We start from the raw sequence: 12,102 nt of genomic DNA, 5'->3' as shown, positions 1-12,102 counted from the left end.
GCTCTTTGGAGATGGAGGGAGAAGTGTGTTCCTGCTCTTTGGAGATGGAGGGAGAAGTGTGTTCCTGCTCTTTGGAGATGGAGCGAGAAGTGTGTTCCTGCTCTTTGGAGATGGAGGGAGAAGTGTGTTCCTGCTCTATAGAGATGAAGGAGGAGGAAGTGTGTTCCTGCTCTCTAGAGATGGAGGAGGGGGAAGTGTGTTCCTGCTCTATAGAGATGAAGGAGGGGGAAGTGTGTTCCTGCTCTATAGAGATGAAGGAGGGGGAAGTGTGTTCCTGCTCTATAGAGATGAAGGAGGGGGAAGTGTGTTCCTGCTCTATAGAGATGAAGGAGGGGGAAGTGTGTTCCTGCTCTATAGAGATGAAGGAGGAGGACGTGTGTTCCTGCTCTATAGAGATGAAGGAGGGGGAAGTGTGTTCCTGCTCTCTGGAGATGAAGGACGAGGAAGTGTGTTCCTGCTCTATAGAGATGAAGGAGGGGTAAGTGTGTTCCTGCTCTATAGAGATGAAGGAGGGGGAAGTGTGTTCCTGCTCTCAAGAGATGGAGGAGGGAGAAGTGTGTTCCTGCTCTCTAGAGATGAGGGGGAAGTGTGTTCCTGCTCTATAGAGATGAAGGAGGAGGAAGTGTGTTCCTGCTCTCTAGAGATGAAGGGGGAAGTGTGTTCCTGCTCTATAGAGATGAAGGAGGAAGTGTGTTCCTGCTCTATAGAGATGAAGGAGGGGTAAGTGTGTTCCTGCTCTATAGAGATGAAGGAGGGGGAAGTGTGTTCCTGCTCTCTAGAGATGGAGGAGGGAGAAGTGTGTTCCTGCTCTCTAGAGATGAGGGGGAAGTGTGTTCCTGCTCTTTAGAGATGGAGGAGGGAGATGTGTGTTCCTGCTCTCTAGAGATGGAGGAGGGGGAAGTGTGTTCCTGCTCTCTGGAGATGAAGGGGAAGTGTGTTCCTGCTCTTTAGAGATGGAGGAGGGAGATGTGTGTTCCTGCTCTCGAGAGATGAGGGGGAAGTGTGTACCTGCTCTCGAGAGATGAGGGGGAAGTGTGTTCCTGCTCTCTAGAGATGAAGGAGGAGGAAGTGTGTTCCTGCTCTCTAGAGATGAAGGGAGATGTGTGTTCCTGCTCTTTAGAGATGAGGGGGAAGTGTGTTCCTGCTCTTTGGAGATGGAGGGAGAAGTGTGTTCCTGCTCTTTGGAGATGGAGGGAGAAGCGTGTTCCTGCTCTTTGGAGATGGAGGGAGAAGTGTGTTCCTGCTCTTTGGAGATGGAGGGAGAAGTGTGTTCCTGCTCTTTGGAGATGGAGGGAGAAGTGTGTTCCTGCTCTTTGGAGATGGAGGGAGAAGTGTGTTCCTGCTCTTTGGAGATGGAGGGAGAAGTGTGTGCCTGCTCTTTGGAGATGGAGGGAGAAGTGTGTTCCTGCTCTTTGGAGATGGAGGGAGAAGTGTGTTCCTGCTCTTTGGAGATGGAGGGAGAAGTGTGTGCCTGCTCTTTGGAGATGGAGGGAGAAGTGTGTTCCTGCTCTTTGGAGATGGAGGGAGAAGTGTGTTCCTGCTCTTTGGAGATGGAGGGAGAAGTGTGTTCCTGCTCTTTGGAGATGGAGGGAGAAGTGTGTGCCTGCTCTTTGGAGATGGAGGGAGAAGTGTGTTCCTGCTCTTTGGAGATGGAGGGAGAAGTGTGTTCCTGCTCTTTGGAGATGGAGGGAGAAGTGTGTTCCTGCTCTTTGGAGATGGAGGGAGAAGTGTGTTCCTGCTCTTTGGAGATGGAGGGAGAAGTGTGTTCCTGCTCTTTGGAGATGGAGGGAGAAGTGTGTTCCTGCTCTTTGGAGATGGAGGAGGGAGAAGTGTGTTCCTGCTCTCTAGAGATGAGGGGGAAGTGTGTTCCTGCTCTATAGAGATGAAGGGGGAAGTGTGTTCCTGCTCTTTAGAGATGGAGGAGGGAGATGTGTGTTCCTGCTCTCTAGAGATGGAGGAGGGGGAAGTGTGTTCCTGCTCTCTGGAGACGAAGGGGAAGTGTGTTCCTGCTCTCTAGAGATGAAGGAGGAGGAAGTGTGTTCCTGCTCTCTAGAGATGAAGGGAGATGTGTGTTCCTGCTCTCTAGAGATGAGGGGGAAGTGTGTTCCTGCTCTTTGGAGATGGAGGGAGAAGTGTGTTCCTGCTCTTTGGAGATGGAGGGAGAAGTGTGTTCCTGCTCTTTGGAGATGGAGGGAGAAGTGTGTTCCTGCTCTTTGGAGATGGAGCGAGAAGTGTCTTCCTGCTCTTTGGAGATGGAGGGAGAAGTGTGTTCCTGCTCTTTGGAGATGGAGGGAGAAGTGTGTTCCTGCTCTTTGGAGATGGAGGGAGAAGTGTGTTCCTGATCTCTGGAGATGGAGGGAGAAGTGTGTTCCTGCTCTTTGGAGATGGAGGGAGAAGTGTGTTCTTGCTCTTTAGAGATGGAGGGAGAAGTGTGTTCCTGCTCTTTGGAGATGGAGGGAGAAGTGTGTTCCTGCTCTTTGTAGATGGAGGGAGAAGTGTGTTCCTGCTCTTTGGAGATGGAGGGAGAAGTGTGTTCCTGCTCTTTGGAGATGGAGGGAGAAGTGTGTTCCTGCTCTTTGGAGATGGAGCGAGAAGTGTGTTCCTGCTCTTTGGAGATGGAGGGAGAAGTGTGTTCCTGCTCTATAGAGATGAAGGAGGAGGAAGTGTGTTCCTGCTCTCTAGAGATGGAGGAGGGGGAAGTGTGTTCCTGCTCTATAGAGATGAAGGAGGGGGAAGTGTGTTCCTGCTCTATAGAGATGAAGGAGGGGGAAGTGTGTTCCTGCTCTATAGAGATGAAGGAGGGGGAAGTGTGTTCCTGCTCTATAGAGATGAAGGAGGGGGAAGTGTGTTCCTGCTCTATAGAGATGAAGGAGGAGGACGTGTGTTCCTGCTCTATAGAGATGAAGGAGGGGGAAGTGTGTTCCTGCTCTCTGGAGATGAAGGACGAGGAAGTGTGTTCCTGCTCTATAGAGATGAAGGAGGGGTAAGTGTGTTCCTGCTCTATAGAGATGAAGGAGGGGGAAGTGTGTTCCTGCTCTCAAGAGATGGAGGAGGGAGAAGTGTGTTCCTGCTCTCTAGAGATGAGGGGGAAGTGTGTTCCTGCTCTATAGAGATGAAGGAGGAGGAAGTGTGTTCCTGCTCTCTAGAGATGAAGGGGGAAGTGTGTTCCTGCTCTATAGAGATGAAGGAGGAAGTGTGTTCCTGCTCTATAGAGATGAAGGAGGGGTAAGTGTGTTCCTGCTCTATAGAGATGAAGGAGGGGGAAGTGTGTTCCTGCTCTCTAGAGATGGAGGAGGGAGAAGTGTGTTCCTGCTCTCTAGAGATGAGGGGGAAGTGTGTTCCTGCTCTTTAGAGATGGAGGAGGGAGATGTGTGTTCCTGCTCTCTAGAGATGGAGGAGGGGGAAGTGTGTTCCTGCTCTCTGGAGATGAAGGGGGAAGTGTGTTCCTGCTCTTTAGAGATGGAGGAGGGAGATGTGTGTTCCTGCTCTCGAGAGATGAGGGGGAAGTGTGTACCTGCTCTCGAGAGATGAGGGGGAAGTGTGTTCCTGCTCTCTAGAGATGAAGGAGGAGGAAGTGTGTTCCTGCTCTCTAGAGATGAAGGGAGATGTGTGTTCCTGCTCTTTAGAGATGAGGGGGAAGTGTGTTCCTGCTCTTTGGAGATGGAGGGAGAAGTGTGTTCCTGCTCTTTGGAGATGGAGGGAGAAGTGTGTTCCTGCTCTTTGGAGATGGAGGAGGGAGAAGTGTGTTCCTGCTCTCTAGAGATGAGGGGGAAGTGTGTTCCTGCTCTATAGAGATGAAGGGGGAAGTGTGTTCCTGCTCTTTAGAGATGGAGGAGGGAGATGTGTGTTCCTGCTCTCTAGTGATGAAGGAGGGGGAAGTGTGTTCCTGCTCTATAGAGATGAAGGAGGAGGACGTGTGTTCCTGCTCTATAGAGATGAAGGAGGGGGAAGTGTGTTCCTGCTCTCTGGAGATGAAGGACAAGGAAGTGTGTTCCTGCTCTATAGAGATGAAGGAGGGGTAAGTGTGTTCCTGCTCTCAAGAGATGGAGGAGGGAGAAGTGTGTTCCTGCTCTCTAGAGATGAGGGGGAAGTGTGTTCCTGCTCTATAGAGATGAAGGAGGAGGAAGTGTGTTCCTGCTCTCTAGAGATGAAGGGGGAAGTGTGTTCCTGCTCTATAGAGATGAAGGAGGGGGAAGTGTGTTCCTGCTCTATAGAGATGAAGGAGGAGGACGTGTGTTCCTGCTCTATAGAGATGAAGGAGGGGGAAGTGTGTTCCTGCTCTCTGGAGATGAAGGACGAGGAAGTGTGTTCCTGCTCTATAGAGATGAAGGAGGGGTAAGTGTGTTCCTGCTCTATAGAGATGAAGGAGGGGGAAGTGTGTTCCTGCTCTCAAGAGATGGAGGAGGGAGAAGTGTGTTCCTGCTCTCTAGAGATGAGGGGGAAGTGTGTTCCTGCTCTATAGAAATGAAGGAGGAGGAAGTGTGTTCCTGCTCTCTAGAGATGAAGGGGGAAGTGTGTTCCTGCTCTATAGAGATGAAGGAGGAAGTGTGTTCCTGCTCTATAGAGATGAAGGAGGGGTAAGTGTGTTCCTGCTCTATAGAGATGAAGGAGGGGAAGTGTGTTCCTGCTCTCTAGAGATGGAGGAGGGAGAAGTGTGTTCCTGCTCTCTAGAGATGAGGGGGAAGTGTGTTCCTGCTCTATAGAGATGAAGGGGGAAGTGTGTTCCTGCTCTTTAGAGATGGAGGAGGGAGATGTGTGTTCCTGCTCTCTAGAGATGGAGGAGGGGAAGTGTGTTCCTGCTCTCTGGAGACGAAGGGGAAGTGTGTTCCTGCTCTCTAGAGATGAAGGAGGAGGAAGTGTGTTCCTGCTCTCTAGAGATGAAGGGAGATGTGTGTTCCTGCTCTCTAGAGATGAGGGGGAAGTGTGTTCCTGCTCTTTAGAGATGGAGGGAGAAGTGTGTTCCTGCTCTTTAGAGATGGAGGGAGAAGTGTGTTCCTGCTCTTTGGAGATGGAGGGAGAAGTGTGTTCCTGCTCTTTGGAGATGGAGGGAGAAGTGTGTTCCTGCTCTTTGGAGATGGAGGGAGAAGTGTGTTCCTGCTCTTTGGAGATGGAGCGAGAAGTGTGTTCCTGCTCTTTGGAGATGGAGGGAGAAGTGTGTTCCTGCTCTTTGGAGATGGAGGGAGAAGTGTGTTCCTGCTCTTTGGAGATGGAGGGAGAAGTGTTCCTGATCTCTGGAGATGGAGGGAGAAGTGTGTTCCTGCTCTTTGGAGATGGAGGGAGAAGTGTGTTCTTGCTCTTTAGAGATGGAGGGAGAAGTGTGTTCCTGCTCTTTGGAGATGGAGGGAGAAGTGTGTTCCTGCTCTTTGTAGATGGAGGAGAAGTGTGTTCCTGCTCTTTGGAGATGGAGGGAGAAGTGTGTTCCTGCTCTTTGGAGATGGAGGGAGAAGTGTGTTCCTGCTCTTTGGAGATGGAGCGAGAAGTGTGTTCCTGCTCTTTGGAGATGGAGGGAGAAGTGTGTTCCTGCTCTATAGAGATGAAGGAGGAGGAAGTGTGTTCCTGCTCTCTAGAGATGGAGGAGGGGGAAGTGTGTTCCTGCTCTATAGAGATGAAGGAGGGGGAAGTGTGTTCCTGCTCTATAGAGATGAAGGAGGGGGAAGTGTGTTCCTGCTCTATAGAGATGAAGGAGGGGGAAGTGTGTTCCTGCTCTATAGAGATGAAGGAGGGGGAAGTGTGTTCCTGCTCTATAGAGATGAAGGAGGAGGACGTGTGTTCCTGCTCTATAGAGATGAAGGAGGGGGAAGTGTGTTCCTGCTCTCTGGAGATGAAGGACGAGGAAGTGTGTTCCTACTCTATAGAGATGAAGGAGGGGTAAGTGTGTTCCTGCTCTATAGAGATGAAGGAGGGGGAAGTGTGTTCCTGCTCTCAAGAGATGGAGGAGGGAGAAGTGTGTTCCTGCTCTCTAGAGATGAGGGGGAAGTGTGTTCCTGCTCTATAGAGATGAAGGAGGAGGAAGTGTGTTCCTGCTCTCTAGAGATGAAGGGGGAAGTGTGTTCCTGCTCTATAGAGATGAAGGAGGAAGTGTGTTCCTGCTCTATAGAGATGAAGGAGGGGTAAGTGTGTTCCTGCTCTATAGAGATGAAGGAGGGGGAAGTGTGTTCCTGCTCTCTAGAGATGGAGGAGGAGAAGTGTGTTCCTGCTCTCTAGAGATGAGGGGGAAGTGTGTTCCTGCTCTTTAGAGATGGAGGAGGGAGATGTGTGTTCCTGCTCTCTAGAGATGGAGGAGGGGGAAGTGTGTTCCTGCTCTCTGGAGATGAAGGGGAAGTGTGTTCCTGCTCTTTAGAGATGGAGGAGGGAGATGTGTGTTCCTGCTCTCGAGAGATGAGGGGGAAGTGTGTACCTGCTCTCGAGAGATGAGGGGGAAGTGTGTTCCTGCTCTCTAGAGATGAAGGAGGAGGAAGTGTGTTCCTGCTCTCTAGAGATGAAGGGAGATGTGTGTTCCTGCTCTTTAGAGATGAGGGGGAAGTGTGTTCCTGCTCTTTGGAGATGGAGGGAGAAGTGTGTTCCTGCTCTTTGGAGATGGAGGGAGAAGCGTGTTCCTGCTCTTTGGAGATGGAGGGAGAAGTGTGTTCCTGCTCTTTGGAGATGGAGGGAGAAGTGTGTTCCTGCTCTTTGGAGATGGAGGGAGAAGTGTGTTCCTGCTCTTTGGAGATGGAGGGAGAAGTGTGTTCCTGCTCTTTGGAGATGGAGGGAGAAGTGTGTGCCTGCTCTTTGGAGATGGAGGGAGAAGTGTGTTCCTGCTCTTTGGAGATGGAGGGAGAAGTGTGTTCCTGCTCTTTGGAGATGGAGGGAGAAGTGTGTGCCTGCTCTTTGGAGATGGAGGGAGAAGTGTGTTCCTGCTCTTTGGAGATGGAGGGAGAAGTGTGTTCCTGCTCTTTGGAGATGGAGGGAGAAGTGTGTTCCTGCTCTTTGGAGATGGAGGGAGAAGTGTGTGCCTGCTCTTTGGAGATGGAGGGAGAAGTGTGTTCCTGCTCTTTGGAGATGGAGGGAGAAGTGTGTTCCTGCTCTTTGGAGATGGAGGGAGAAGTGTGTTCCTGCTCTTTGGAGATGGAGGGAGAAGTGTGTTCCTGCTCTTTGGAGATGGAGGGAGAAGTGTGTTCCTGCTCTTTGGAGATGGAGGGAGAAGTGTGTTCCTGCTCTTTGGAGATGGAGGAGGGAGAAGTGTGTTCCTGCTCTCTAGAGATGAGGGGGAAGTGTGTTCCTGCTCTATAGAGATGAAGGGGAAGTGTGTTCCTGCTCTTTAGAGATGGAGGAGGGAGATGTGTGTTCCTGCTCTCTAGAGATGGAGGAGGGGGAAGTGTGTTCCTGCTCTCTGGAGACGAAGGGGGAAGTGTGTTCCTGCTCTCTAGAGATGAAGGAGGAGGAAGTGTGTTCCTGCTCTCTAGAGATGAAGGGAGATGTGTGTTCCTGCTCTCTAGAGATGAGGGGGAAGTGTGTTCCTGCTCTTTGGAGATGGAGGGAGAAGTGTGTTCCTGCTCTTTGGAGATGGAGGGAGAAGTGTGTTCCTGCTCTTTGGAGATGGAGGGAGAAGTGTGTTCCTGCTCTTTGGAGATGGAGGGAGAAGTGTCTTCCTGCTCTTTGGAGATGGAGGGAGAAGTGTGTTCCTGCTCTTTGGAGATGGAGGGAGAAGTGTGTTCCTGCTCTTTGGAGATGGAGGGAGAAGTGTGTTCCTGATCTCTGGAGATGGAGGGAGAAGTGTGTTCCTGCTCTTTGGAGATGGAGGGAGAAGTGTGTTCTTGCTCTTTAGAGATGGAGGGAGAAGTGTGTTCCTGCTCTTTGGAGATGGAGGGAGAAGTGTGTTCCTGCTCTTTGTAGATGGAGGGAGAAGTGTGTTCCTGCTCTTTGGAGATGGAGGGAGAAGTGTGTTCCTGCTCTTTGGAGATGGAGGGAGAAGTGTGTTCCTGCTCTTTGGAGATGGAGGGAGAAGTGTGTTCCTGCTCTTTGGAGATGGAGGGAGAAGTGTGTTCCTGCTCTATAGAGATGAAGGAGGAGAAGTGTGTTCCTGCTCTCTAGAGATGGAGGAGGGAAGTGTGTTCCTGCTCTATAGAGATGAAGGAGGGGGAAGTGTGTTCCTGCTCTATAGAGATGAAGGAGGGGAAGTGTGTTCCTGCTCTATAGAGATGAAGGAGGGGGAAGTGTGTTCCTGCTCTATAGAGATGGAGGGAGAAGGTGTTCCTGCTCTTTGGAGATGGAGGGAGAAGTGTGTTCCTGCTCTATAGAGATGAAGGAGGAGAAGTGTGTTCCTGCTCTATGGAGATGAAGAGGGAGAAGTGTGTTCCTGCTCTCTGGAGATGAAGGAGGAGGAAGTGTGTTCCTGCTCTATAGAGATGAAGGAGGGGGAAGTGTGTTCCTGCTCTATAGAGATGAAGGAGGGGGAAGTGTGTTCCTGCTCTCAAGAGATGGAGGAGGGAGAAGTGTGTTCCTGCTCTCTAGAGATGAAGGAGGGGGAAGTGTGTTCCTGCTCTATAGAGATGAAGGAGGAGGAAGTGTGTTCCTGCTCTCTAGAGATGAAGGGGGAAGTGTGTTCCTGCTCTATAGAGATGAAGGAGGAAGTGTGTTCCTGCTCTATAGAGATGAAGGAGGGGGAAGTGTGTTCCTGCTCTATAGAGATGAAGGAGGGGAAGTGTGTTCCTGCTCTCTAGAGATGGAGGAGGGAGAAGTGTGTTCCTGCTCTCTAGAGATGGAGGAGGGAGAAGTGTGTTCCTGCTCTTTAGAGATGGAGGAGGGAGATGTGTGTTCCTGCTCTCTAGAGATGGAGGAGGGGGAAGTGTGTTCCTGCTCTCTGGAGATGAAGGGGGAAGTGTGTTCCTGCTCTTTAGAGATGGAGGAGGGAGATGTGTGTTCCTGCTCTCGAGAGATGAGGGGGAAGTGTGTACCTGCTCTATAGAGAGATGGAGGGGGAAGTGTGTTCCTGCTCTCTAGAGATGAAGGAGGAGGAAGTGTGTTCCTGCTCTCTAGAGATGAAGGGGGATGTGTGTTCCTGCTCTTTAGAGATGAGGGGGAAGTGTGTTCCTGCTCTTTGGAGATGGAGGGAGAAGTGTGTTCCTGCTCTTTGGAGATGGAGGGAGAAGTGTGTTCCTGCTCTTTGGAGATGGAGGGAGAAGTGTGTTCCTGCTCTTTGGAGATGGAGGGAGAAGTGTGTTCCTGCTCTTTGGAGATGGAGGGAGAAGTGTGTTCCTGCTCTTTGGAGATGGAGGGAGAAGTGTGTTCCTGCTCTTTGGAGATGGAGGGAGAAGTGTGTGCCTGCTCTTTGGAGATGGAGGGAGAAGTGTGTTCCTGCTCTTTGGAGATGGAGGGAGAAGTGTGTTCCTGCTCTTTGGAGATGGAGGGAGAAGTGTGTGCCTGCTCTTTGGAGATGGAGGGAGAAGTGTGTTCCTGCTCTTTGGAGATGGAGGGAGAAGTGTGTTCCTGCTCTTTGGAGATGGAGGGAGAAGTGTGTTCCTGCTCTTTGGAGATGGAGGGAGAAGTGTGTGCCTGCTCTTTGGAGATGGAGGGAGAAGTGTGTTCCTGCTCTTTGGAGATGGAGGGAGAAGTGTGTTCCTGCTCTTTGGAGATGGAGGGAGAAGTGTGTTCCTGCTCTTTGGAGATGGAGGGAGAAGTGTGTTCCTGCTCTTTGGAGATGGAGGGAGAAGTGTGTTCCTGCTCTTTGGAGATGGAGGGAGAAGTGTGTTCCTGCTCTTTGGAGATGGAGGGAGAAGTGTGTTCCTGCTCTTTGGAGATGGAGGGAGAAGTGTGTTCCTGCTCTTTGGAGATGGAGGGAGAAGTGTGTTCCTGCTCTTTGGAGATGGAGGGAGAAGTGTGTTCCTGCTCTTTAGAGATGGAGGGAGAAGTGTGTTCCTGCTCTTTGGAGATGGAGGGAGAAGTGTGTTCCTGATCTTTGGAGATGGAGGGAGAAGTGTGTTCCTGATCTTTGGAGATGGAGGGAGAAGTGTGTTCCTGCTCTTTGGAGATGGAGGGAGAAGTGTGTTCCTGCTCTTTAGAGATGGAGGGAGAAGTGTGTTCCTGATCTTTGGAGATGGAGGGAGAAGTGTGTTCCTGCTCTTTGGAGATGGAGGGAGAAGTGTGTTCCTGCTCTTTGGAGATGGAGGGAGAAGTGTGTTCCTGCTCTTTGGAGATGGAGGGAGATGTGTGTTCCTGCTCTTTGGAGATGGAGGGAGATGTGTGTTCCTGATCTCTGGACTTCCCTTTTCCCTTTCTCATTTCTTTCTCTTCTCACTCTTCCTCCCATCTCCTTCCTCTCTCTCTCTCACCTCCCATCTCTATTTCTCTCTCTCTATCTATCTCTCTGCTGTAGGGTTAGGGGGTGTTTATCAGCTCTGAGAATCCCCCCTCCATTATATTTATTTGTTTAAGGGGTTATCACCCTGATCTCTCCTTCTGTCAGGCTGTGGGACTGTCATGCAGGATGTTGCCTGTTTGTTTATGTTTGCCTGACCTTATAGGAAGTCATCGAGATCCCGAGTGTGTGTGTGTGTGTGTGTGTGCGTGCGTGTGTGTGTGTGTGTGTGTGTGTATACAGTGTGTGTGTGTGTATACAGTGTGTGTGTATATACAGTGTGTGTGTGTGTGTCCTAGTTCACGATTCATTCACTGTAAATGAGGTCCTGCGAGTATAGACCACCACAATGATGTAGGTGAACATAGAGTATACATTTAAGTCATTTAGCAGACGCTCTTATCCAGAGCGACTTACAAATTGGATAGACCACCACAATGATGTAGGTGAATATGATGTAGGTGAATATAGAGGATAGACCACCACAAGGATGTAGGTGAACATAGAGTATAGACCACCACAAGGATGTAGGTGAACATAGAGTATAGACCACCACAAGGATGTAGGTGAATATAGAGTATAGACCACCACAAGGATGTAGGTGAACATAGAGTATAGACCACCACAAGGATGTAAGTGAATATAGAGTATAGACCACCACAAGGATGTAGGTGAACATAGAGTATAGACCACCACAAGGATGTAGGTGAACATAGAGTATAGACCACCACAAGGATGTAAGTGAATATAGAGTATAGACCACCACAAGGATGTAGGTGAATATAGAGTATAGACCACCACAAGGATGTAGGTCAACATAGAGTATAGACCACCACAAGGATGTAAGTGAATATAGAGTATAGACCACCACAAGGATGTAGGTGAATATAGAGTATAGACCACCACAAGGATGTAGGTGAACATAGAGTATAGACCACCACAAGGATGTAGGTGAATATAGAGTATAGACCACCACAATGATGTAGGTGAAGATAGAGTATAGACCACCACAAGGATGTAGGTGAACATAGAGTATAGACCACCACAAGGATGTAGGTGAATATAGAGTATAGACCACCACAAGGATGTAGGTGAATATAGAGTATAGACCACCACAAGGATGTAGGTGAACATAGAGTATAGACCACCACAAGGATGTAGGTGAATATAGAGTATAGACCACCATAAGGATGTAGGTGAACATACGAAAGCCACTTGTCATAATTGTCTCAAGTGGTGTGTAATTTGTCACTGTCTCACTATTGTAACCCTCCCTCTCTGTGTGTAGGCTGTACGTGGATGGTCCGTTTGGCAGTTCGTCACAGGAGGTGTTTAACTACGAGGTCAGTCTGTGTGTGGCGGGTGGGATCGGAGTCACACCATTCGCCTGCATTCTGCACGCCCTGCTGTGAGTGGCTGTCTAACAAGAGATGGTTGGTTGTTGGTTTACCATTGGTGGGAATATTTTGACATGTTCTTAATGCCCAAATTCTCACACTGTACTTTCTGTGTGTGTGTCTGTCTGTCTGTCTGTCTGTCTGTCTGTCTGTCTGTCTGTCTGTCTGCGTGTCTGTGTGTGTGTGTGTGTGTGTGTGTGTGTGTCTGTGTCTGTGTCTGTGTCTGTGTCTGTGTGTGTGTGTGTGTGTGTGTGTGTGTGTGTGTGTGTGTGTGTGTGTCTGTGTGTGTGTGTCTGTCTGTCTGTCTGTCTGTCTGTCTGTCTGTCTGTCTGTCTGTCTGTCTGTCTGTCTGTCTGTCTGTCTGTATGTCTG

The 12,102-nt window shown here is 50.0% G+C and overlaps 1 protein-coding gene across 1 annotated transcript in view; it reads left to right on the top strand.

Annotated features, from left to right (window-relative positions):
• The window catches only part of LOC135553147 (NADPH oxidase 4), a 92,663-nt gene that overhangs the window by 68,477 nt on the left and 12,084 nt on the right, over positions 1-12,102 (top strand). Inside the window, 1 exon segment of the mRNA XM_064985292.1 lies at positions 11,622-11,741. Within this exon segment, the coding sequence (XP_064841364.1) occupies positions 11,622-11,741 (120 nt within the window).

This window comes from Oncorhynchus masou, chromosome 13 (assembly GCF_036934945.1).
Source record: "Oncorhynchus masou masou isolate Uvic2021 chromosome 13, UVic_Omas_1.1, whole genome shotgun sequence".
NCBI classification, from domain to species: domain Eukaryota; kingdom Metazoa; phylum Chordata; class Actinopteri; order Salmoniformes; family Salmonidae; genus Oncorhynchus; species Oncorhynchus masou.
The sequence above is the reverse complement of the archived record's forward strand: the minus strand, read 5'-3'. Positions and strand labels throughout refer to the sequence as shown.